This window comes from Adiantum capillus-veneris, chromosome 15 (genome assembly GCF_014529385.1).
Source record: "Adiantum capillus-veneris isolate H3 chromosome 15, ASM1452938v2, whole genome shotgun sequence".
Classification (NCBI taxonomy): Eukaryota; Viridiplantae; Streptophyta; class Polypodiopsida; order Polypodiales; family Pteridaceae; genus Adiantum; species Adiantum capillus-veneris.
This window is the reverse complement of record NC_140945.1, coordinates 16,569,651-16,594,219: the sequence shown is the minus strand read 5'-3', so window position 1 is coordinate 16,594,219 and position 24,569 is coordinate 16,569,651. Positions and strand designations below refer to the sequence as shown.

At 44.2% G+C, this 24,569-nt stretch overlaps 2 protein-coding genes across 3 annotated transcripts in view; one reads left to right on the top strand and one right to left on the bottom strand.

Moving 5' to 3' along the window:
• The window catches only part of LOC147440328 (chromatin remodeling protein EBS-like), a 33,112-nt gene extending 20,637 nt beyond the window's left edge, over window positions 1-12,475 (top strand). The window contains exons 3-5 of one of the 2 annotated variants that reach the window (XM_086530112.1): window positions 10,505-10,573; window positions 11,332-11,458; window positions 12,084-12,475. In XM_086530112.1, coding sequence (XP_086386238.1) covers window positions 10,505-10,573; window positions 11,332-11,458; window positions 12,084-12,116 — 229 coding nt within the window. In that variant the 3' untranslated portion in view covers window positions 12,117-12,475. Of the gene's footprint in view, window positions 1-10,504; window positions 10,574-11,331; window positions 11,692-12,083 lie in introns of those variants that run through there. The other variant, XM_086530111.1, reaches the window with a different exon arrangement.
• An 846-nt stretch (window positions 12,476-13,321) lies between these two features.
• The window catches only part of LOC147440327 (signal peptidase complex subunit 3A-like), a 30,098-nt gene continuing 18,850 nt past the window's right edge, over window positions 13,322-24,569 (bottom strand). The window contains exons 2-6 of the mRNA XM_086530113.1: window positions 14,949-14,996; window positions 14,192-14,254; window positions 14,061-14,114; window positions 13,890-13,976; window positions 13,322-13,778 (exon numbers count right to left, since the gene is read on the bottom strand). Coding sequence (XP_086386239.1) covers window positions 13,653-13,778; window positions 13,890-13,976; window positions 14,061-14,114; window positions 14,192-14,254; window positions 14,949-14,996 — 378 coding nt within the window. The 3' untranslated portion in view covers window positions 13,322-13,652. The remainder of the gene's footprint in view (window positions 13,779-13,889; window positions 13,977-14,060; window positions 14,115-14,191; window positions 14,255-14,948; window positions 14,997-24,569) is intronic.

Sequence of the window (24,569 nt, the reverse complement as noted above, 5' to 3'; positions counted from 1 at the left end):
CAGAAAGAGCACAAGAAGGATTGGGCATCAAGCATAGGCATTTCCATTGTGTTTTGCCACAATTGATTGATTTAGATCAGAAAGTCAAGATTCGATCCTATTATTTGCGTATGTTTGATGAACGGTTTGGCACTCCGTCACTTTGTTCATTTGCATTGCATGCACAGTTTTTTCGAAGATATAGTATTTTTCCAGTCACTTTACATGGAATGGTATGTTCATGTTTTTGTGTTGGAAGTGGTTTCATGAATTTTCATCTTGAGAGATTCTTGAAGAAGGTAGACGCATGACTATAGACGAAGTTGAAGCATTGAAGGAGCCACATATGACTTTGTGTCGCTTTCGGCGCGGCTCAGAGAAGCAAGCGTTGCGTACCTTTATGAAGTTCAAGTATCGCATGACCTACGCATCAGAGTGGGCCGACAAAGAGTCCTTTCCAGGATTCCAGACGCTATTGGCGGTCTCTCTCGATGTCCTGCAGTTCGGTACCAGTATCTCACTTTGAAAAGGAGGGGATGTCGCGTGCACATCTAACCCTATGTGTACGTGGACAAGCTACTTCATGACATGGGTTCAATTCAGTTCAGTCAGCCTAGATTAGGCAGTGATCTGGCACTTTTGTGAGTCTGTTCGTAGACCGTGCATGTCCAGACACTTAGAGTAGATGCATATCCTCTGGTTGCACACAGCATGATCATCAGATTTCCATCAGATTCTATCAAGAGCATTTTACAGTGCAGAAAACCTATTTTCCCTATTTTAGCCAATTTTCACGTATTATTTTTAAGTGACTTTTGTTGGGAACTAGGTAGGGCAATTTTGATAGTCAAGTACATAAGAAACCTAGCCTAGCACTTTTTGGCAGAAGAGGCAGCAGGAACCAAGGTTCAACAGATACCTTCTCAGCAAGATCCCCTCCAGCAAACCTAGCGTTTTGTAAACTTGCAGACCTAGCGTTTTTCAGCCATCTCGAAGCTTGGCGTTTTTGCATTGCAGATCAGCCCCGGCATTGGGAGACCCAGCAGATCACTAGCGTCTCCACAATAGGACAGGAATCAGCCCTAGCATTTTTGCATTTGTAGAACATTCTAGCGTTTTGCAGATTCGTTGCGACAAGACCCTCATAGGCACCAGCGTTTTCAGTTTTCAGCGCGTCATCGTCGCATCATCGCCATCGACATCGTCACCGACATAGAGTCAGAATTCAGTAGATAAAGATTTGCAGATTTCAGTCATTAGTATTTTCAGATTTGAGCCCGTCTCGTCGTCATCCTCATCGTCGTCGACATTGTCGGTAAGCCCAAGCATTGTAGAGATTTATGCAATCAATGGTAGATCGCTCTCGCCATAGAGAGTGGGGCCTTCGGAGGAGGGTTTGACAACATTTTGGTGTCGTATTCTTCTCTCTCTATCTCTCAGTCTCAGTACCTTCATTCAAAGTGTTCACCACTTTGTTTGCATCCATTGCACTCTCTCATTAAAGGAAACGGAAGGCTCTCCCTTGCGTAAGTAAAAAGAACCTTGAGCATAGTTCGCACTCATCTTGAGCAAAGTTCAACATTCACTTCCGCTGCACCTTACATTGGTATTAGAGCTTTGACAGTGTTCTGTATCACTCAAGGAAAGAACCACAAGAATTTTTTTGCTTGTTGCGGTCGCACGTAACCCAAGACCTCTTGGGCGTGTTGATTCCTAATCGTGTTTTTGAAGAGTGAAAGGAAACCCAAGAAAGAAGGGTTTGTCTAGCCTCCCCTTGTTTCTCTTTTCACTCATTGAGAGCGGACCGTGCACTTAATGGCCGGCCAATCGACGTGAGGTGGGAAAAGCAACCTTGGTGTGAGCTCAAGGCCGCCAAGGGGTGTGCCCGCGGGATAGAGAAGAGCTCCGGTGAAGTGAAGATCCTTCTCTAACACAGATTACAAGCTAAAGAAGAACCTCAAGAACCTCAAGAACTCAAGAACCCAAGACCCTCAAGACCCCCAAGAACCTCAAGACCCTTAAGAACCCAAGAACCACAAGAATCCAAGTTCCTCGGCAACATAAGAACCAGAGGATCTAGAGGGGGGAGCTATTTATTTCCAGCTTCTTCTTCAAAGAGAAGTGTTTGGATAGTAGTAGGATCTTCTTCAACACCTCTAGAGCAAGTTTTTATGGTTATGTTTTCTTCAAGTAGATAGATTGGCATATTTGCTATGCTTTTGGCAAAGGCACACCTATCCGTTGGGTAGCAAGATGATGATTCGGTTACACTTTTTATACCAGATTATGGATTATGGATTAGAGAGGGGATCTCTTTCCCTCTTGAAGTAGAGGGTGCTCTTTGACTTTCCCTTGTCCATTTAAGGATGGAAGTTCCAATTCTGGCTTCATGTGACTTTTGTTAATCCAATATGAAGCAATTTAGGTGTATTTTCAAGTGGATGTGTTGGAGTTGGCTTTGATAGGAAAAGGGGGATACTTTTATGTCCAAAACCACTTCTTGTTTGATTATCCGACTTCTTTGGATGAGTGTTAGAGGTGAAGCATATGTTGCCAGGTCCTCAACCGACAATGAAAATAGTTTGAGGAGGTTTTGTTAGAATGTGGACTTCTCCTATCTCCATATTCTCTCCTTCCCAGGTCGTAGTGTGGCCCTACTGATTTGGTCATTCCTTTGTCCTTTTGTGAGCTTATTAGCACTAGTTACGGGAGAGGTTTGCAACCTTCTATGGGCGGTTTTCTCGAAAGCAGATTTTGACACGATCCTTTGGATGACAGGTTTGCACGTAGTGTTGACAGTTAGTGGGGACATCTATTTCCTACTCCCGCAATCAGCAACACTTGGATGCTTCTTCCATATCTCCCTTTGGAGAACTCCAATCTTGGGGGTAGTCCTTTGGGTGTAGATTGTGAGAGTGCGTGCGTGCGGAAAAGAGAGAGAGAGAGAGAGAGAGAGAGAGAGAGAGAGAGAGAGAGAGAGAGAGAGAGAGAGAGAGAGAGAGAGAGAGAGAGAGAGAGAGAGAGAGAGAGAGAGAGAGAGAGAGAGAGAGAGAGAGAGGATATGGTGAAGAGGGGGCGATCAATTCCCCGTGACTACCATAAGCAAAAGACCCAATACACAATAACCAGATGAGATCTGTGATCTGTGGAAGTGGGTACCCCCTAGCCCCATATATAGGTGCCCAAGGGGAGGTAGAGCAATGCCATATAAAATACCCCACGACCCAACAAGAAAACGATATATGGAAATATATATGTGGACGTCCAGACAAGGTGGACGATCGGCCTCAAACTCGGGCGGTCGGATCAGGTACAACCTCGACTATGGGTGTCCAGCTCAGAGACATACTAGCCGTACAAGTATGCCCTATACCTATGTGAAGCAGCAGAGTGGTGTAAGTCTAACACCCCCTCTCAGCACTTGAAACTGAACAAACTGCGTGAAGCCAAAGATGTGAGGCAAAGAATGAAGACGTCTGCAACAGCCTTGGGTGTCCCAACTGCCAAGAAATCTCCATGGTAAAGTGTCATCATGAGCAGCGTAGCAAATTGTTGTACTTCGTCCATACAGGGTGAAGATATTGCGTGAAGGTCCCAAACTGAGTGTGAAAACAACTCCTTCTCATGAAAGAAGTGCCAATAGACTTGCAAGAGGATCTGTGGTGTCTGTAGTCAAACTGACTGGAGAAAACGGGGAAGCCCAAGAACCGTCATCAGCATGACCGAAAGCCTGTCAATGCATGAATTGTAACCGAGCATGGCCAGGTAGCTAAACTGTGTGAAACTCCAGGAAGGCCAGATGTAGCAATCTGCGTTGTAAACGTTCTTCGAAACAAGGAAAGCGAGACTAAACAGTTTGCACTGTAGAAGCTACCTTAAGCTGCAGCAGTCACCGAGAGATCGCACGGACCACCACCGAATGGTGTCCCGTCAGTAGGTAGGGTAATCCAAGATGAGGGGAAAGCAAGACTCAACACTCTGCGTTGTGAAGGGCCTCTGAGAAGAGGTGTGGTCAGACCAAGCTGTCTGCACCGTGATCAATCTTGTAGGAGTAGGGAAGCTAGATTGAGAAGTTTGTGTTGTGAAGATCCTCTGAGAAGAGGAAAAGCCAGACTAATCTGTTTGTGCCATCTTGTCTGTATCTCCTGCCTCCAATCATCCGATGTCAACCAAAACAGAATCCGTGCCAACAATGCTATCAAACTGCATCTCGGTGTGGGTCTCAATGTGAATGAGCTGGGAGGGGCCTACTGTGTAGGTCGGGGGATAAGTTTGCTATAAGGTTACAGAGGGTGAGTGTAAGTAACTCTGAACGTAGCAATCCAAATGATCACGAGTGTGAAAGAGCAACTGCACTACCATCCAAGCCAAGCTCCGGATGTAGTCGCGTAATGATGCCCGATCTCCCGCATCTCGCGGGTAAACTCTCCAAGAGAGTCCAAAGCACTGGAGTTTCACTCCAGTCTGTAGATCCAAGCAATGAACCTATGTAACAAACTTGGGCACCCCAAGTCTAGATTCTATCGCGACACGAGAGAGATTCACTTAAAATACTCCACAACTTTAAAATCACAGTTCAAACTTCAATTTGGTTGACACGGCCCGGCTAGTTCCGTGCCCAAAGAGATTGGCCCTAAAGACTGGTGCCCCTTTCGGTATTTCTTTTATATTAATCTTTGAGCAAAGTACAACTCTCGTAGGGTCCTCCGCTCTCAGACTCTACGTCCAGATGCTCTGAGAAGTGAGGCCCTTAGGGCTCTTTTATTCTTACAAAGGGTTGCCAAAAGTAGAGCCCCAAAATCAGTTAAACTCAAAAGCAAAAGTTCCAAAAGCTTCAAACTTAAAAGTAAAAATAAGTTCAAAAGCTTCTGGCTCCAAAAACTGCCCAAAAAGCATTCACCGCAATTTACGGAGATTCTATACAGCTGTCAGTGCAAAAAGCGGGCCTGTCCGTATAGCTTGCCACATCAATCTGTCAGCGAAAATTTTGGGTGTTTCGTATTGTTGCCACGTGAGCGTCCATATCGCTTGCCATGTCAGCATGTCAACGCAGAATCCGGGAATCCGAACAATCAGCACGCGTGTTCGGGCATAATTGACACGTCATCAATTTTTGTGGCATATCCCCCCCTCTTGAAAGAATTGTAATCGCCCTCGATTACGCTTGCAAAACAGACAGGCCATAAACTGTCTTAGTAGACACTAACTATTGGTCCCAACGCACTAGACACAACACATCTAGCACATGTACAAAGACGACAGTGACATCACTGCACATGACATCACGTGACAATCAATCACAGAAGCATTCATTCCAAATCTCAGACAATGACTCCCAGCAACGTATTCAGTAACCATATCTAGATCCATTTTGGACCTCATTGATGTCGGGTTAACTAATCCCATATTGCGATCATGTCTATAGAGATTTTTTGGCTCATGCACTGTCGTGTGCGAGAATCATTTCCGAGGATCCCAATCCATCACTAAGTTCATACTGAACAGAGTGGTCGAGTCATTCATTCCATTGAATCAATCGTGACTCATGATTCGTTATCAGATTCATTTTGGAGCTGTCATTGCTCCATCTCATTTTTAATTTTGCTCTTTTTCCAGAATTAACAGATTCTTTCATAAAACATTAGTTTTATTCAAAATTTAAAATCATCTTCCAAAAAGTCTTGTTTCATAAATGCATAAAGCAAAATAATGCTAATTCCAAAAAAAAAAAAAAAAACTCTGTTTTGGAACGAGTATCGCCTCGTGCTGCTGTCCTTTCAATCTGCCAATCATCCGCATTCTTGTGCCCTTTTGGGGCACCGTGTAGCGATATGTCCTTCTCCACATTCAAAACACTTAGTGAAGGTCGTCTATCTCTTCGTCGATTGTTTTTGCTATGACTTGTTGAAGGTTCATCTGATGGGTAAGTCAAGGTACTTGAATGTATAGCAAATCCTTGCTTCGCGTGTCCCATCAACTGTTGTATAGACTTAGACTTCCTTTCCAGACAGTATCTCAAAGTTCTTTGGGAAGTCCACAACAAAATCGTTCAATCTGCTCCTTAAAACTGATCTTCTTAAAGGATGAAACAGGTAGAAAAATTTCCCAAAATCTTTCACTATAAGAATCCAAAGATTTTGTCTTGACCATCCGAACATGGTTCCAGTCAGTAATCACGTCTCGTTCGTATTCTTGTGTGAGCCATGAAGAAATAGAGAGTTTCTTAAATTTCAACCACTTTGTCCGTACCCGTTTCCTTAACAACAGAGTGGACCACCATGTCCGTGCATTGCCTTTCAGAAAGGATGCCGCCTCTCTGATCTTGGAGTGCTCTGTATAGCGACCTCCAGAAAATGCTATGTCAAACTGTTGGACAAAGGCTAAAGACTTGGGAGCATCTCGAAACCCTGAAAAGTGCTCAAACTTTATTGCCTATCCCCCCTCTTTGAATCCTTTGGGCTTTTTGCCCTTGTCGTCGAGAAAATCATATTGATTGGCTCTGTAAAAATTCTTTCTTTTTGCATGAAACATGTGATCTTTTCGTTGTTTCTTGCCCTTCCTGTCCTCATCACTCGAGTCAAAAGAAGATGAGGTGTCCGAGCTGTCAAAAGATGAGGACGAACTAGGCAATCCTTCGAAGCTCACACGCTTCTTCTGCTTTGTGGAATTTTCAAAAGTGGATTTTTGACCTAAGTAACCAGGAAAATTAGTTCCCTTGTTACGTTGCTTCAGTTGCTTTTCCGACGGATTCTTCGTGTCTAGAAGCTGATTGATTTGGGCTTGGACCGCATCATGGAGTTCTTCTTCAGTAAACATTCTCGGAGTAGGAGGCTTCTTGATTGCCAGTTTAATTGGTGGCTTGGTGGCTTTCTGCCACTGAGTGTGCACTTCAGCGATGGATTGTTGAAACAAAAATTTTGCAAACTGAGGGTCCTTCGCAAATTTAATCATCTGCTTCGTGCACTCGTCAACCTGTTGGCGACGTTCCATCTCTCGAAGTTCGTACTGAGTAGGCTGAGGTGGCCCGTACTCTTCCTATGTTAAATCGTTAAAATCTTTTGCATGGTTTCCTCCCGCAATAGCAGATACAGAAGGAGTCGACTGATTCTTGTCGTGCTCTGATACCACCGTAACAAACTTGGGCACCCCAAGTCTAGATTCTGTCGCGACACGAGAGAGATTCACTGAAATACTTCACAACTTTAAAATCATAGTTCAATTTGGTTGACACGGCCCGACGTAGTTACGTGCCGAGAGAGATTGGCCCCAAAGATTGGTGCCCCTTTCTGTATTTCTTTTATATTAATTTTTGAGCAAAGTACAACTCTTGCAAGGTCCTCCGCTCTTAGACTCTGCGTCTAGATGCTCTGAGAAGTGAGGCCCTTAGGGCTCTTTTATTCTTACGAAGGGTTGCCGCCCCAAAATCAGTTAAACTCAAAAGCAAAAGTTCCAAAAGCTTCAAACGTAAAAGTAATTAAGTTCAAAAAGCTTCTGGCTCCAAAAATTGCCCAAAAAGCAGTCAACGCAATTTACGGAGATTCCGTACAACTGTTAGCGCAAAAAGCGGGCCTGTCCGTACAGCTTGCGATGTCGGTCTGTCAACGGAAATTCTGGGTTGCCAAAAATGCAAGACAACCAAAAACACTAGGGTCTGCTGGCCAAAAATGTTGATGGTAGGGGGCAATTCCGGCGATGAAAAGCCCTCCTAGGTGTGGGGAGGGAAAATCTGTAGTTTTCTAGCAAAAACGCAAGGTGAGGGTTGAGGTCTTCGCGACGGATGGCCTCGTAGTCTTGGTGTAAAAACGCTGGCTGATCTGATCTGCTGCTTGGGGGGAGAACCTGATGCGAAGATGATCAAGCATTGGTGCCATGGAGAGCCTGAAGCTGTTGATACCATGTGAGAGCGCACGTGCGCGCGAGAGAGAGAGAGAGAGAGAGAGAGAGAGAGAGAGAGAGAGAGAGAGAGAGAGAGAGAGAGAGAGAGAGAGAGAGAGATGGTGAAGAGGGGGCAATCTACCCCCTATGACTACCATGAGCAGAAGACCCAATACACAATAATTAGATGAGATCTATGATCTGTGGAAGTCATATATAGGTGCCCAAGGGGAGGTAGGGCAATGCCAGATGAAATCCTGACGACCCAACAAGCAAATGATATATGGAAATATATATGTGGGCGCTCGAACAAGGTGGGCGGCCGACCCCAAACTCGGACGGCTGGACCAAGTACAACCTAGACTATGGGTGGCCAGCCCAGAGACATACTAGCCATACAAGTATGCCCTATACCTATGTGAAGCAGCAGAGTGGTGTAAGTCTAACACAAATCTGGTCATGGTTGGCAAGTAAAGCAGCTTCTTCCCTTGCCGTTTTGTACCCAGTTTTCTGCCATGTTACAGATCAGCCCCATCGTTCGTCACGGGCTTGTTCCTCGAGCTTGTTCCTTTGAGTATTGGTATTGATTGCACAGTTCAATAGTGGGTATGTTCTCTAGAACAAAGACGATGTTAGTGAAGATTTTAAAGAAGCAAGTCTGTATGCTGTTTGGCATATTATATTGGATTGTACCAGTTTAATCTTGACATGTTCAGAGGAGTGGTGCACATTTGGTTTGATCTCAAGTACTTTGCTTGAGTAGCTAGGTTCTTGTTGGACTCCGACGTCTTTTCTGGCAAACATGATCCTTAGGTGACAACCTTTTAGGTCTCCCCACTCTTAGCAGTCCGAGTCTACAAATGGTGTGATTCTTGAGCTCCTTGAGATTCAAGTTTTGCTATTGACTTACAGAGGAAACAGTCACTTACTCTAGGTTGTCTCAGATTTCTTTTTGGTGGTACTCATTCTCTTTTCCCAAGATTGAGTGGGAAGGGGGACTTCCTATCTTGGGGGAGTTCTTGGCTTTAGCTTGGAGCTTTCAGTGACAATGTTTGCTCTGTGTGGTTGAGTCAATTGTTACCTCAGAGCATACTTTTGAGGATACTTCTCTTTTAGAGGGGGCTTCCAAGTTATTCTTTTCAATCGACTTCCTGTGCTCCATTCAGGGAGTACCATGCACGGTGTCTTCTAGTCCTTGGTTTCCTTGCCCATTTCTTGCGGCTTTGGATGGTGTGCTTCAGCCCACACTACAGTTAGCATCTTTGTGGCCATTTTTGGTGGTTTTTTCGTCTTTCAGGTTTGGTGTGACGGACTACAGTTGCTCTCGCCAATGCATCCGAGTAGTATTTCCTATGCCTCATCTTCTAGATTGATCCGTGGAGATTGTACCATTGAGGACACACCTACTTCCCTTATCCCTAGACAAGCATGTTGCTTCTTGACCAGAGCGTATGCGGCTTTGGGGGGATCAGAATATGTTTGCAAGTTCTGTTCCAGGAACCCCAAACAAAGCTCTGGCTCTTTGATAACTTGGTAGCTTTAGCTATGCTCTATGGGGTTTAGTTTTGGTGACCCTCTGCGGGTCAGGATGGATGGAAAGGTATGGAGAGGCCCTTGGTATCTACTATCTCTCGGTTGATTAGAGCCAAGGCCTCTGTGCCACTTGAGGTCATTACAGCGGAGATAGCAGTCCCACCGGCGCTTACCAGATCAGCTTCCTCTATGCGTAGTCTATGGGATACTATCAGAGAGAGAGAGATGCCAGATTGGCCCTTGAGTCCCCCAGACAATTAGCTGTATAGGGGGACGCATCACGCTGGTATGCATAGATGTCATCATGGTCTGGGAGGACATGGATAGAACTAACACAAGAGTTGGGCTTTCTATAGAGAGAATCTTCTCCAACTCATAGGGGATGGGTTTGTGATTCGACCTAGCTATATATGGATACACATCTTTCTCATGGGTTACGGTGTGCCATTGGTCTGATACGGACATCGTCACACCAGCTTGAGATTGATAGATTCAGAGGGATACCAGTAGCTAGCAGGATATGCCGCCTATGCCATACAAAGAAGAGGAGCTTCATAGCATCGACTGAGACTACAGCAGAGGACTTGAGCCATACCATCTAGACATCCAGAGTACAAATGAAGATCAATCCATCACCCATTACATCACCCTCTTGTATTAGGCACCCATTGTATCAGTGTCACACATACTCTACACAATTCCAGCTAGTAGCACTTATAAATTCATTTTAGTATCTCTTTTTTTGTACCTAGACATGGTATCAGATTCACCAGTTTTAACGATTTGGTCTCATAGGTCATTCTGGCCTTTCGAAGACGTCGTTTCATTTCTCCTTCCAATGCACACTGACAATTACCTGGCACTTTTCTTCTGAGGTGGAATCGGTCTATTTGTATTTGAAATTTATTCAGATGTATATTACAAACAGTATCCTGGCTTCAAGTTGCACGGAACTGACAATATGTTAGGGAGATTGGACTGTTTTTGGTAGTTTTTTGAATTGTGACTACACTTAATTCAGGTGTTTTGAAATTTTTGAAGTGGGTTGCTTCAAAGTGACTTAATCATGGGTAGTCATGATACACGATTAAAACATTAGAGCTCCCTGTTTGTACAGGTATTGCAAATGTGAGATGCCTTACAACCCAGATGACTTGATGGTGCAGTGCGATGCATGTAAGGACTGGTAAGTGACATGTGCCCTTCAGAAAAGTTAAGGAATAGCAGCACTTTATTGATCCCCCCCCGGCCCCCCAACACAAAAAAAAAAACACTTTGATCAAGCGTTATTGACATAGGCACCTTTGACACAGCAAATAATCTTTTATATTAAGGAGGGGGTGATGTGTCTATCATCCTATCTAACCAGTCCTAGCAGAGCTCTAGGACTAAGGAGGGCAAATTGTCACTATTGAAACTTTGAAAGATGTGTGGGGTTGAACTTATTATCTGGCAGGTCATCATCTACCCCTTGTGACGCTTCACGTGATGTAATCCTAGATAGATGATAAGCCTTAATATTTGGTTATGAGTGAGACTAGTGCTAAAGAACTTCAATTGGACCCCATGGTGGTATAGTGAAAACCTACAGAAGGCTATCAAGTAACGGTACTCGTTGGAAGAGGAATCTCTTGAAGGAGACACCTATTCTTGAACTACTCTAGCCATCTAAGAAACTCGATTGTGTGTAGAAAACCATGTGCTTTGTCATGTTTTAGAGGTTGCTTTCATCGAGTGTGATACTTAGATTGAGACTTGAGTGAACCTTTCAGGTAAGCTCGAGGATTTTTGCAAGAACGTACTATATATTTTTTGATCGGAATGCTCTCTGTTTTGTTTTCTCAGCAGGGACACCTTAATCTTCAGCAAACATCACGTGATTTTATCGTATTGCTAACAGAGTTTCTTTTACCTTAATAACCACCCCGAGGTTAACTTGTACAGGTTTCATCCCGAGTGTTTGAAGATGAGCTCAAAGGCTGTAAAGAAGCTGGATCATTATTTTTGTCCAGATTGTGCCACTACACGAAAGTCGCGAGGCAAAGAGGCATCATCACCTCACAAAGCAAAGGTTTATTCTCTTTTGTTGTTATCGAAGGAACCACACGGCCAAGGATAGCTTGACAGGCATAATGTATTTTTGGACTAGTTTTCGGTGACATGTACATAAACAAGCATTAGGGAGCATCGTGGCTCGATTTCTCATGTACTATTGAAAACACATCAACACAGTTAGTAGCAATATAGACCTTATTGTTAAATGTCTTGTAAATATACTAACTAGTATTTTACTATCGTAATTTATAGTTGGTCACCACAGTTTCAGAAAACCAAAGAATCCTTAAAAACATCTAAAAGGTAGTAGTAAAGGGTGATAGTGTAGAAAATGAAAAGCTTGATGTTGGAAAGTCATCGTTCTGCCTTTACAACGAGGTATTGTAGCGTGCATGTCATGTGTGACATCTATTTCTCTTTTCTTTAGCTTTTTCTTAGGGTATCCTCCTTAGTTTTTCCTAGCACTATGGATTTGCTGTATTTAATCTTTTAAAAAGCCAGTAGTATAGTTTGTATTAGTATTTTAATAACTGTTGGACCAATATAACCATGGATACATCTCCTGCTTTTAAAAAGCCCACATAAGTATAGAAAAAGTCTATTGCCTATGTTGGATAATGATTTTAATTTTCTGTACTTAGGTTGAGCCTCCAGCAAAGCGGCGAAGGCGGTAAACCGTTGGAACGAAGAAAAGAGAATGCCACCTTTGGTCGCTAAAACAAACATTCTTTGAGAACTTGCTGCCCACATAAAAAACTGGACCAAGCAGACAAGTTGGAAATTTTGAGTCTGTAAAAGGTTTCATGGAGCGTAGTCCTCAGAGAAGAGCCCTTTGATTTAGGTTCATGGCTCTTGTTGTATATTGATTAGATTAAATGTCACCGGATACATCTTTTCTGAGATTATGGGCCTTTCGCTTGAAAGAAGAGCTCATGGTGAAGGTGCCCATAAAATTTTGGGTAGATCAGAAGTTCATTATCTACTTTGAACTTTCACTTCTAACTTTAAACAGTTGCTGGGTTTGATTGTAGTATAGCACCTCAGATTTGTCATGCAAGCTATTTGCCATCCACTCCCAAGTCGTGCAATCATCAATATCCCTGAGCCTATATAGTAAAGTGTATGCATGCAAGTGCTATGGGCAGAGCATCCTTGAGGTCAATTATGACATGTGGGATCGAATGAATATCACTATGTTAAGCTCATCAACGGCTCCCAATGATTCCCGATTCTAGATGTATGTTGTGTGTGTGAGTTTTTGGACACGTGTGAGAAGCCTACGAAGATGGTTGGAACTACACAAGGAACTGACTATGAGCTAGGAGCTAGTTTACAGTATAAAAAAGTGAGGATGTAGTGAAGACTTGGTGCTTTAGAAGGCAGTTTGATGGTAAGTTCGGAGAATAGGTTGTTTAACACTTCATAATTAACTACTATCATAACCAACTATGCTCTACACAAGAACATACTATTTAGATATTCTGTAAATATGCCAAACCTAAGTTTCAAAACCCTGCATTGGCATTGATTGTTTTCAGAGATAGACAGTCAGATGGCAACTCCAACTTGCATTGGCAAAATAAACTTGTTAATTAATAGAAGCATAGTTAAAGACCATAGAATAAGAGAGTTTGACCTCATACAAACATTCCCAAAGATGCTTGTCGACCTATCCATTGAATCTTGAACCCTAAGACTAAGGATGCTGATACCACTTCCACTTCACTAAAAGCAAAAGGAAGAAAAGAAAAATCTAGCTGACTTGCCATGCAATGTTGGAACAAATTACATCACAAGTGAAGTAAGGATGCAGATGTTGACTAAACTAATGTCAAAACCTCCTGAATTTGCTCACTCCACAGGCACTGATGCCAACATATGCTCTCAAAATACGGCCATCCATAACACGTTGCCAGTTGCAGGCATCAATTACTTTGACCAAGGGCAACAAGCTTAAATAAGCCTTAGCCTTAGCCCACTAGTCAAGAAAAGCACTAATGTCAGATGTGATTGACCTTATGGTGCAATAATCTGCTCAAAAAACTCTTACAGATATAGCACACCATGTACCATCCCCTAGCTGTGGTTAAAAAATTGATACATGCTCACTTGAACGCTCAGCCATGCCTGCCATTAGAACAGGGCCATACACTCTCGAAATCCAAACACGCAAAGATGCAGCAGCAAGTACTGGATTTCAAAATTCATTCTCAAAAATAACTATCAGGGAAGTTAAACCCTGTGAAAGACTTGCTGCCGGTATACATCATGGTGGTTTTTGGCATGACATGCCAGTACATGGTAAGATTGAAATCGTGGCCACGCAAGTTGTTTCCCTGGAGGCAGCAAAGATACTATTATGAGTATGAAGAGGTCAATTGAATTTATGTTACATCGGACAAGTACCTACAAGTTGACGTAAAATGCTGAAAGCAAAATAGGCTTACTTGATCAATCAGACCATATTTGTTGTACAATACAGCTTGAAACTTCGCATCATCCTTTGAAGTAATAATGCTGTCCCACAGGGAGATCTGTATGCACATCCAAGTCGGCCATGTTATAACCTTAAAAATAATAATCACCGACATGCTCCGAAACTTCTACTACATACATACTTGATTCCAGGAATTCTTCGGTGTGGCATACTCAGCAGCAACAAAGACAAAAAGCTGCAAATTAACTTGTCCAAATTAGGCATAAACAACAAAAATGACCAAGTTTTACAGCACAATACTGCCCCTCATACCTGCTTAGTATTCCATGAAAAGATTGAGGTCAAGTCAGCAGAAATATTCAGGGCTATTCTAGCCTGCATGAGTTCAAATCGGGATTAGAGGTCTTGTATGACAATAATACTATCATTAGGCTGCAGCAGCAGGCCTGTAGAGCTGTCGATTACACGATATCAAACATGCACAGAAAAATGTATCCCTATTTATGCCAACAACAAGCCAGACATCCAAACTGCCCCCTTGATTCTAAAAAAACAACAAAGGTTCATAATTGGAGTAAAACCCTGACTTAGAAATGCTCATGATGAGAAGTTCACTGCAAAAAAGTTATATATGTCCATAAGGTCAGAAAGGTCTAAACTTACAAATTGTAAGAGAGGCTAAAACACTCACAGAAAACAAAAGCAAGACACACAAAAGAACGGATAAAGGATTTAATTCAAAATGCATTGTATGAACATCCTACATGGAAGACCTTTTGACTGAGAGGGCAGTTTATCAAAGTGGCATCATCATCTCGAAAAACAAGTGTAATAACACAGGGCCATTTCAAAACAGTTTACATATCTTAATAAAAAAAAACAAAAGACAAGGCTTAAAGATGGGTACTACATAGCGTCTTAAACCAAGCAAAACATTAACCACTTCAAGATTTCCAATTTAGAATGTCATCAAGACATAGCAACTACTGAATGGTTAAAATTTTTAACATAGCAGCAATTAACACAAACTAACCCCTGAAAACAGAAGTTAAAGTTCCACATACATTACCTCATCATTCCCACCATTCGTCCTACGTAAACCTTCAAACTTCACGACCTGAGATGCAAAAATCAATCTCTCTCTCTCTCTCTCTCTCTCTCTCTCTCTCTCTCTCTCTCTCTCTCTCTCTCTCTCTCTCTCTCTGTGCGCTGCTCCGCGCCCCTGCCTAGCCTCTCTCTCTCCCCCCCTCTCGCGCTCCTGGTCCCGCTGCTGCTGCCCCGCGCCCTTGCTCCCGCCCCCCCCTCACGCTGCCTCTGCTCCTGCTCCCCTCACCCTGTCCCTGCTCCCGCTGCTGCCCCCGCTCCCGCTCCCGCTCCCGCTGTCCCCCCTGCGCCCCCCCCCCCCCCCCCCCCCCCCTCGCGCTCTCCTTGCAACCCCCAACCAAGCGTAGAGAGAGAGAGAGAGAGAGAGAGAGAGAGAGAGAGAGAGAGAGAGAGAGAGAGAGAGAGAGAGAGAGAGAGAGAGAGAGAGAGAGAGAGAGAGAGAGAGAGAGAGAGAGAGAGAGAGAGAGAGAGAGAGAGAGAGAGAGGATTCCTAGGTGATTCTTCTCTTCCCCCCCCCCTTTTTGGGGCTTTCACTCACGAGGAAACAAAATGGTAAGGATGACCCTATGGAGGATGCCATTCAAAAATGCAAAGAAGAAATGAACGAGTCCATTAACAAGATCAATCGCCACCTCCTAGGTACTATTAACGCACTCGACGAGCGCATGGCGGCACAGGAAAGCACGATACATACACTTGAGGATCATGTGAAGGCCCAAGATGAGGAAATCGCACTACTCAAGAACGAGCTTGCAGAGGTGCGATCGCAAAATGTCCTCGAAGATGGAGAGCTTCAACCCTTAGTAATTGAAGAGCTTAACACAATTAAAGAACAAGTGCGGGCCATCAAAGAAGGTGAGGAGCAACAAAAAGAAATGACGAGCTCGTGGGTAGATGTCATCACAAAGACCCAACAAAAAGCAGAAAAGGCCGAAAAATGGATCGAGATTGTCAAGAAAGGAAAAGCAAGGAAATAACCCCCACCCCCACACCAACCATCATTAACTTAACACTAGAAGAGGAGCAAAGGAGACGTGTGTGGGCCTTACACGTAAGGATATGTGGCCTCAGAGACCAAGATAATGTGGATGAAGAGGTGAAAGAACTCATGACTCTGGTGGGGGTTAACGAGCAGACACATACGAGGGCTTGGAGAGTGGGCAATAAGAAAAGTGGGAGCAACGGAGAAACCTCGAAAGAAAGGGCAATTGTCCTCCGTTTCCCCCCATGGAAGCGAAGGACTTCTTTGAAGAAGAGACCGACTCTAAATAAGAGTGGCATCTTTCTTGGAGATGACCTCACCCTCTCGCAGATTGCTCATATGCAAGAAGTAATGCTGAAAATTGTAAGGTGCAGCGGAATGAATGTTTGCGCTTTGCTCAAGATGAGTGCTCTGACCTGTGCTCAAGGTTCCTTTTGTCTTATGAAAGGTAGAGCTGTAACAAACTGCTGACGTGTCGACCTACTGAAGAACGGAGCTACCGGCCGAGGGGCCTAAACGCTAAAAGGAACAAGCAACAGAAGAAGTGTCACAGAGTGATGACGTGGTTGCCCGAGTGCAGAAAACCCTAACCCTAATTTCTGCCAGAAACCCTAATTCTGAAAACCCTAATTGCAGAAACCCTAATTCTGAAATCCCTAATTGCTGAAACCCTAATTCTGGAAACCCTAACCCTAAAACCTGCAAACCGTAATTTCTGCCAGAAACCCTAATTCTGAAAACCCTAACCCTAAAACCTGCAAACCCTAATTTCTGCCAGAAGCCCCAACCCTAAGGCAGCAAACAAATTCCGAAAATTGCACTGACATGATGACGTGGCAGGCTGTACGGATTTCCGTGATTTACGCTGGCAGCTTTTGGCATTGCTTTTTGGACCATAAGCTTTTGAGTTTGAAAGTTTTCATGTAAACTGCTTTTTGGACCAGAAGCTTTTGAGTTTTAAAGGCTTTTTACTATAACTGCTTTTCAGGCCAAGGGCCTTTAAATATGAGGCTAGGGCTCATTCTCTGGCATGCTTCAGTACGAAGGTGCAGAGTCTGGAGTACCGGCTTGTACTGTGTTGATGCAATATAAAGAAATACCGAAAGGGGCGCCAAGGTTTGGGGCCAATACTCTCTGGGGTGGAATTCCGCCACTCCATGTCGCGTGTCGTCTCTCTCTCTCTCCATTTCAGTTCAGTTGTTATTTGAAGTGCTTAAAGTTGTTCAGTCTGTTCTTTTCTATTGGCACGTGGTGCCCGCCTTGTGACAAGAGCCTTCCGTTCTAAATGAGAGAATGCTATGATCACAACAAAGTGAATGGACACTGTGAGTGCAAGTGTATGAGACTGAGAAATAGAGAGAGAAGAGAGATACGACACCAAAGACGTTGTAAAACCCTCCTCCGAAGGCCCCACTCTCGTCGGCGAGAGTGGTCTACTGATGATTGCACAAATTGGTGCAAACTGAATGCATGTGACTGATGCAAGTCTAGGCTATGTCGGCGATGACGACGAGACCGACCTAAGGGCTGAAATCTGCAATCTTTTATCTGCTGTCCAAAACGCTATGGGCTGAAATCTGCTACAAGTCCAAAAACGCTGATTTTGGGGCTGTTTCTGTAGGTCTTTGACGCTGAAAATCTGCAGGTTTAGGGATGAAAACTGAGGTTCTTAAAGGCTGAAACTGATGGTCTTTCCGGGCCGAATCTGCTGGTCTTTAGGGGCTGAATCTGCTATGACCAAAAACGCTAGGCATGGGGGTTCCTGTGGCGATGGCAATGGCTGAAAACGCTGATGTGTTGCAGCCCTGCCGCGGTGACTACTTGTTGCAAAAATGCTAGCCGAGGGAAAAACGCTAGGTGCAAAGGATTCTGTTGGCCATAAATTGTTGATGCAAAACGCTAGGACAAGGGTTTGATGGCGATGGCTAATTGCTGGAGAAAGCGCCAATGGGGAAGGTCCTTCTTGCTTGGAGGGGAGAACCGCCAAGGTCTTGCTTGAGAAGTTGCCTGCTGAGCTTGGCTCCTGTTGCCTCTTCTGCCAATTAGTGCTAGCCTAGGTTTGCTTATATACAAACTTACTCAATTTGCCCTACCTACTTTCCAACAAAAGTCACTTAAAAATAATAAGTGAAAAATGTCAAAAATAGGGAAAATAGGCTAAATGCGCTGAAAAATTCCCCTGAAGGATTCTGATGGGAATGCTTATGATCATGCTGTGTGCAACCAGAGGATATGCATCTACACTAAGTGACTGGACATGCACGGTCTGCGAACACTCACAAAAGTGCCAGATCACTTCTAAATCTAGACTGATTGGACTGACTGAACCCTTCTCGTGCTGTAGCTTGTCCACGGACACATAGGGTTGGATGTGTCACGTGACAGAAATTAGAGCAGCAAGGGAGAAAGGGAAGATTGCTTTTTACAGGGACGGAAAGGTGGTGATATTGGAGCGACGCTCCGCATGACGGTGCGAGACCTATGGGACCACACTAAAGATGGCAACCTGGAATTGTAATGGGTCACTCCGTCTTGATGTAGGCGCCTTTAAGGAAAGTTTCACAAAGGGAGACATGTCACAAAGTGATGACGTGCGGACAGCAGAAACCCTAAAATTCCTGCAAACCCTAATTTCCGAAAATCGCGGAGGCGGTTTTTTTTTTTTTTTTTTTGGAAAATGATGAGTGACGCGAATTTTGCTTTTGCTTTAAAAAAAAAAAAAAAAAGAGAAGACTCTCTAAGAGAGAGAGAGAACTGATGCTTTTGATTTTAAAAGCTTTTGGGGCTCTGCTTTTGGGCATCCCTTGTAACCTTTAAATTAGTGGTGAGGGCCTCACTTCTGAGGGCATTTGGACGCAGAGTCTGAGAGTGAAACCCTAACCGCTCTCTTGTACTTTGATGATTGATTAATACAAAAAGAAATACCGAAAGGGGCGCCAGTCTTTGGGGCCAATATCTCTAGGCACGGAACTCCGCCGGGCCAGTGCAAATCTATTGTGATCTGTGAATTGTTTTGAAGTGGTTATTTGGTGCTGTCGCGGTTGATTCTTGACTTGGAGTGTCCAAGTCTGCTACAGTGGTATCAGAGCACGGCCGATTTCTCTTCTACGGGAAATCCGATCCCCGAATTTTTTTCCGCGTCACCTATGGCTTCAGGCAATGATCAGTCGACTCCCTCTGCATCCGGAGATGCGGGCTGGGATCACAACGAAGATTCAGACAGAGAGTATGGCCCGCCTCGGCCTACTCAGGCGGAGCAAAGAGAGATGGAGCGTCGTCAATTGATTGGCGATGCAACAAAGATGATGCTCAATTTTGCCAAGGACCCGAAGATGGCAAAATATATGAACCAGACCTCTTTGAAAGAGGTACAGATGGAGTTGCAGAGAACCACAACACCACTCCCGAAACCTGCTCTCAAGAAACCTTCTACCTCCAAGAAATATAAGGAGAAGGAACTGGAGAACGTGGTTGATGCACGGATTGCTCAGCTTTTTGACACGCAAAAGAAAGCCAAAAAGCACGGCAAAAAGCAGAAGAAAGGCACTGACTTCCCGGGATATTTGGGTCGTCGGTTGACATTTGACAAGGCAAAGAAACGGAAGAAGCGTGTTCGATTTGAAGGAGTACCCAGATCTTCTTCTTCTTCTTCTGATAGTTCTTCTAGCTCCTCGGATTAGAGCGAAGAAGACAGAAAAAAGCAAAAAGCGAAGCAAGACACAAAGCTTCGGAACGGGCAAGAAAAAGGCAAAGAAGGCTACATCTCGCCCAGAGACTGACAGTTCTACTGAGGACTCGTCTACAGACAGCTCAAATTCCGATGACGGAAAGTTTTATGCGAACAAGAAGAGTTTTTACAAAGCCAACCAGTATGACTTTCTCGAAGATAAAAGCAAGAAAGTCCGAGAGTTTAAGGAAGGTGGCCACTCGATCAAGTTTGATACTTTTCAGGATACTCAGATGCTTCGAAGGCTTTGTCTTTTATACAGCAGTTTGACATCGCTTTCGTGGGAGGACGCTATTCAGAGCACTCCAAGATTCGGAGAGCTGCCTCTTACTTTGAGGGGAATGCTTGTACTTGGTGGTCCACGCTTCTATTAAGCAAGACTGTGCCAGTTACATGGCTGAAATTCAAGAGGCTTTTTATTTCTTCTTGGTTGACTCAAGAGTTTGAGCGAGATATACGAGCTGCTTGGAACCATCTCCGGATGACCAAGAGCGATACAGTGAATTCTTATTGTGAAAGATTCTGGTGCTCTTTTCTACCCGCCTCTTCATTTAAGAAGATCTCGTTCAGAGAACAGATTGAGCGGTTTACCTTGGGTCTACCTACAGAGATCCGAGATCACTTCTTGGAACAGAAGTCGGCTTCTATTCAGGAGTTGATGAGTCATGCGAAGCGGGGCTTTGCCATTCACTTTGGTAGTCTGACCTACCCACAGATGAGGCCATGACACTACGAGCCGAACAGACTTCTGGGAATGAAAGTAGAATGAAAAAGAGCAACCCAGAGAAAAAAAAAAAAGGATGCACGACCCAAGCTTACTCCTGAGGAGAGAGCTCGCTTCATCAGAGAGGGGAAGTGCTTTGGATGCGGGGAACATGGACATATTTCCGCGAAGTGCCCTGATACGGCACAGAAAGAACAGCATGATAAAATCGACGACAGGTCTGAGAGTTCGAGAGCAGCTGAGGAATGTGGCAGACAAGGCAGATAGAAAAGCAGAACCGGTACCACATGGCGTGGGACCTGCACCGAATCTAATGAATGAAAGTACAAACTTTGCCGCTTTCGGGGCAAAGCGAAGGATCAGGAAGCTCTTTTGAAGGAGCCAAGGCCAACTTCTTTTCACTTGGAATTGGCGGCTCGATTTGGAACTACGCCCGACAGACTGACGCCACAAGCGGAGGTAGTTCGACTGGCACCTGGATGGGATGTTGCCATTACACCGAGCATTGGCAAACTTCGTTTGCAATGACAGGGGTGTTCAGGGCACGTGAGTGACGTTCTACTCGGGATCCCTTGGTACCACAAGAACTACGCCGTGGTTGACTACTGGGCCGAGAAAGCGACTTTGATAAATGAAGGGCTTAGAGATTGTACTTGATGAACTTCAGTTTTCTTACTCATTCTTTTGGGAGAACTGAACGATGGATAAAGGTTCAATATGTTTTGACCTGAAGAAAAGAACGCCAAGATTTTTTTTCTCCACGCTCATGCCGATTGCTTTTGAGAGGGCCTGAAGATCATACCATTGATCTGATATGTGGAAGCACGCCACCGAATCGGCCACCTTATCGTGTGAGCCGAGTACAGAATGAAAAGATTATGAACTCAGTGAAAGACCTCTTGGAAAAGGGTCTTGTCCAGCCTAGTACTTCACCGTATTGCTCTCCAGTGTTGTTGGTTTTGAAGAAAGACGGATCTTGAAGAATGTGCATCGATTATAGCACTCTCAACGAAATCACCATCAAGAACAGATTTCCGATTCCTAGGATCAATGATATACTCGACAGGTTACAGGGATCCTCGTACTTTAGCAGGATTGACTTGAAGAGTGGATATCATCAGATCAGGATAGCGCCAGGAGATGTCTACAAGACAGCTTTTCGGACGACTTTTGGGTTATTTGAGTTTTTGGTGATGCCTTTTGGCTTAACCAATGCTCCTGCGACATTTAATCGGATGATGGACAGGATTTTTCGAGAGTACAGGCTATTTGTTGGCACTTTCTTTGACGACATCATTGTTTTCTCCAAGAATGAGGCAGAACACAGAGATCATCTGCTTCAAGTCTTTCAGGCATTACGAGATCACACGTTAGTGATTAATGCAAAGAAAAGTGAATTTTTCCTACTAGAGATACACTTTTTGGGACACATTGTGTCAGCAGCAGGAGTGCAAATGGACCCGGCCAAGATAGAGACTATCCGTGATTGGCCCGATTTGAGGAATGTCCATGAAGCTAGAAGCTTCTTGGGACTGTGTTCGTACTACAGGCGGTTCATACGAAAGTTTGCAGAGGTTGCTTCCCCTTTGCATACCTTGACACAGAAAGGAGTACCTTTTTCGTGGGGACCCATAGAGGTGACTGCCTTTCGGACATTGAAAGAGAAATTGACTACGGGACCTATTTTGACTTTGCCGAACTTGCAGAAGTCATTTGAAGTATTTTGTGATGCTTGTGGTCGTAGTCTGGGTGCGGTCTTGATGCAAGAAGGCCATGTCATAGCTTACGAGAGCCGTTTGTTCTCTAGGCCGGAGATGACAGCACAGATCTATGGGAAAGAGCTTTTGGCGGTTATCCATGCTCTTACTCAGTGGCGGCATTACCTACTCGGAGCGGATTTTACTGTCTCTACAGACCATCAGAGTTTGCGCTACTTCTTGTCACAGAAGCAGCTTTCGGAAAAGCAGATGCGGTGGGTGAACATCTTGTCACACTTCCACTTCCAGATTGTCCATGTGCAGGGACAGAAGAAATGCTCACTATGTTTATGCTATTTTTCGCTACACACAAGTTACTAGGCCATTAAATGTTATAGTGCCAAATCAGTGTGCCACAGATACAGATTTTGCAGATATTTTCACACGGATACGGGATGGGGAGATAGTAGCTGGATACTCCCTTCGGGAAGGCTACTTGATGAAAAAGACTATGTTGTGCGTTACACAGCCGTTGAGGGAAAAGGTTATGACTGAATGCCATTGTCCACCTTTTACGGGTCACCGCGGCATTGCTACCACCATGAAAGGGGTAGAGAGATATTTCTTTTGGCCGAGACTCAAGAAAGATGTCAAAGAGTTTGTGCGCAGTTGCTTGGTATGCCAGAAGGTCAAGTTTGACAGGCATAAGGCACAAGGATTGTTACAGCCTTTACCCATACCCACCCGCCCCTGGGAAAATATTGAAATGGATTTCATTTTTTTTTATCTCCCGAGAATACAGAATGATCACGATGATTTTCCGATTACATGGCACGCCTGAGACGATTGTCTCCGACAGAGACCCCAGATTTATGAGTTTGTTTTGGAAGGCAATTTGGGAGAACATTGGCACGCGGTTGCAGTTCTCGTCATCGTTCCACTTGCAGACTGATGGGCAATCTGAGATTGCCAATTCAGTGATTTTAGATTTATTGAAGTCTTGTATCTCGCATCAGAAGACTCAATGGGAAAAGAACTTACCTTTGGTGGAATTTGCCTACAATAACACGATACACTCTTCGACGGGGAAGACGCCATGAGAGATTGTTGAAACTGCTGCGAAGGTTCCATCCTTCCTGAGCACGAAAGATTAGAAATTTGAAGCGGATGAATATTCGCGAGATTTGGATACGGCTTTTGCCAAGGTTCGCGAGACTTTACAGAAGTCTCAAGAACGACAGAAAAAGGCAGCGGATCGCCATCGTTGCGACTGGAAACTGAAGGAGGATGATTGGGTGCTCTTACTTTTGAGAAGGCACGCCTAAGAAAGAAAAAGGGAAAGGAGAGGCTTTTTCCAAAGCTTAGTATGTGATACTACGGACCTTTCCAGATCACTGACAAGATAAATGATGTCTCCTTCCGATTGGAACTGCCAGATACTTGGAGGATTCATAATGCATTGCATGTGAGTCTCTTGAAACCTGTTAAGGGTGATGTGCCTGATGATGGGGAGCCTGATGAGCAACCCAAAGTGGAAGAAAACGAGGAGATCCTTGTTCCTGAACAGATTTTGGCACATAATGATACGAAGAAAGGTAAAGTCCGAAGGCGGTTCTTGGTTAAGTTCAAGAACTTTCCTGCATTTGATGCAAAGTGGATGGAGGAGGAGGACCTAGCAGATACTCCTCGGATTGTGAAACTTTACCTCGATGTTTTGGTTTAGCATAGTCTACTCCAAACGGAACCCAGAATTCAGCTTGGCCGGAGATCTGGTGAAGTGGGATGCACAAGAGGGGAGTCACTCCACTCCTTTGTCAACAGATGCCTCGATTTTGATACTAAAGTCACTGATGTCTCTTTGAGCTTCAGGGATACTAAGAGCTGACAGTATTCTGCTCGATGACTTTATGAAATGGAATTCCTGATAATGATACTGATTTGTTCTTGATAATGATACTGATTTGTTCTTGACTTCTTGTGAGTGCAGGAACTGATGCCGAAATGACTACAGCATTTTGGTCTGATTGATCTCGAATAGACATGGTTGCAATAGGGGTTAGTCAATCGGACATCGATGAGGTCCCGATTGGACCTAGATGTGATTGCTAGCTACATTGCCGATAAATCATGGTCTAAGTTCCGAATGAATGTTGAATGTCATGTGATGTCCTGTGATGTCTGGTGATGTCCTGTGATGTGACTGTCGATTTTGTACATGTGCTAGATGTGTGTTCCTAGTACGTAGGTACTAACAGTCAGTGTCTGCTAAGAAGGTTTATGGCTTTTGTCGGTTTTGCAGGCGTAATCGTGGTCGATTACAATGCTTTCAAGAGGGGGGTATGTCACAAAGTGATGACGTGGCGGACAGCAGAAACCCTAATTTCTGCCAGAAACCCTAAAATTCCTACAAACCCTAATTTCTGTCAGAAACCCTAATTTCCGAAAATCGTGGAGGC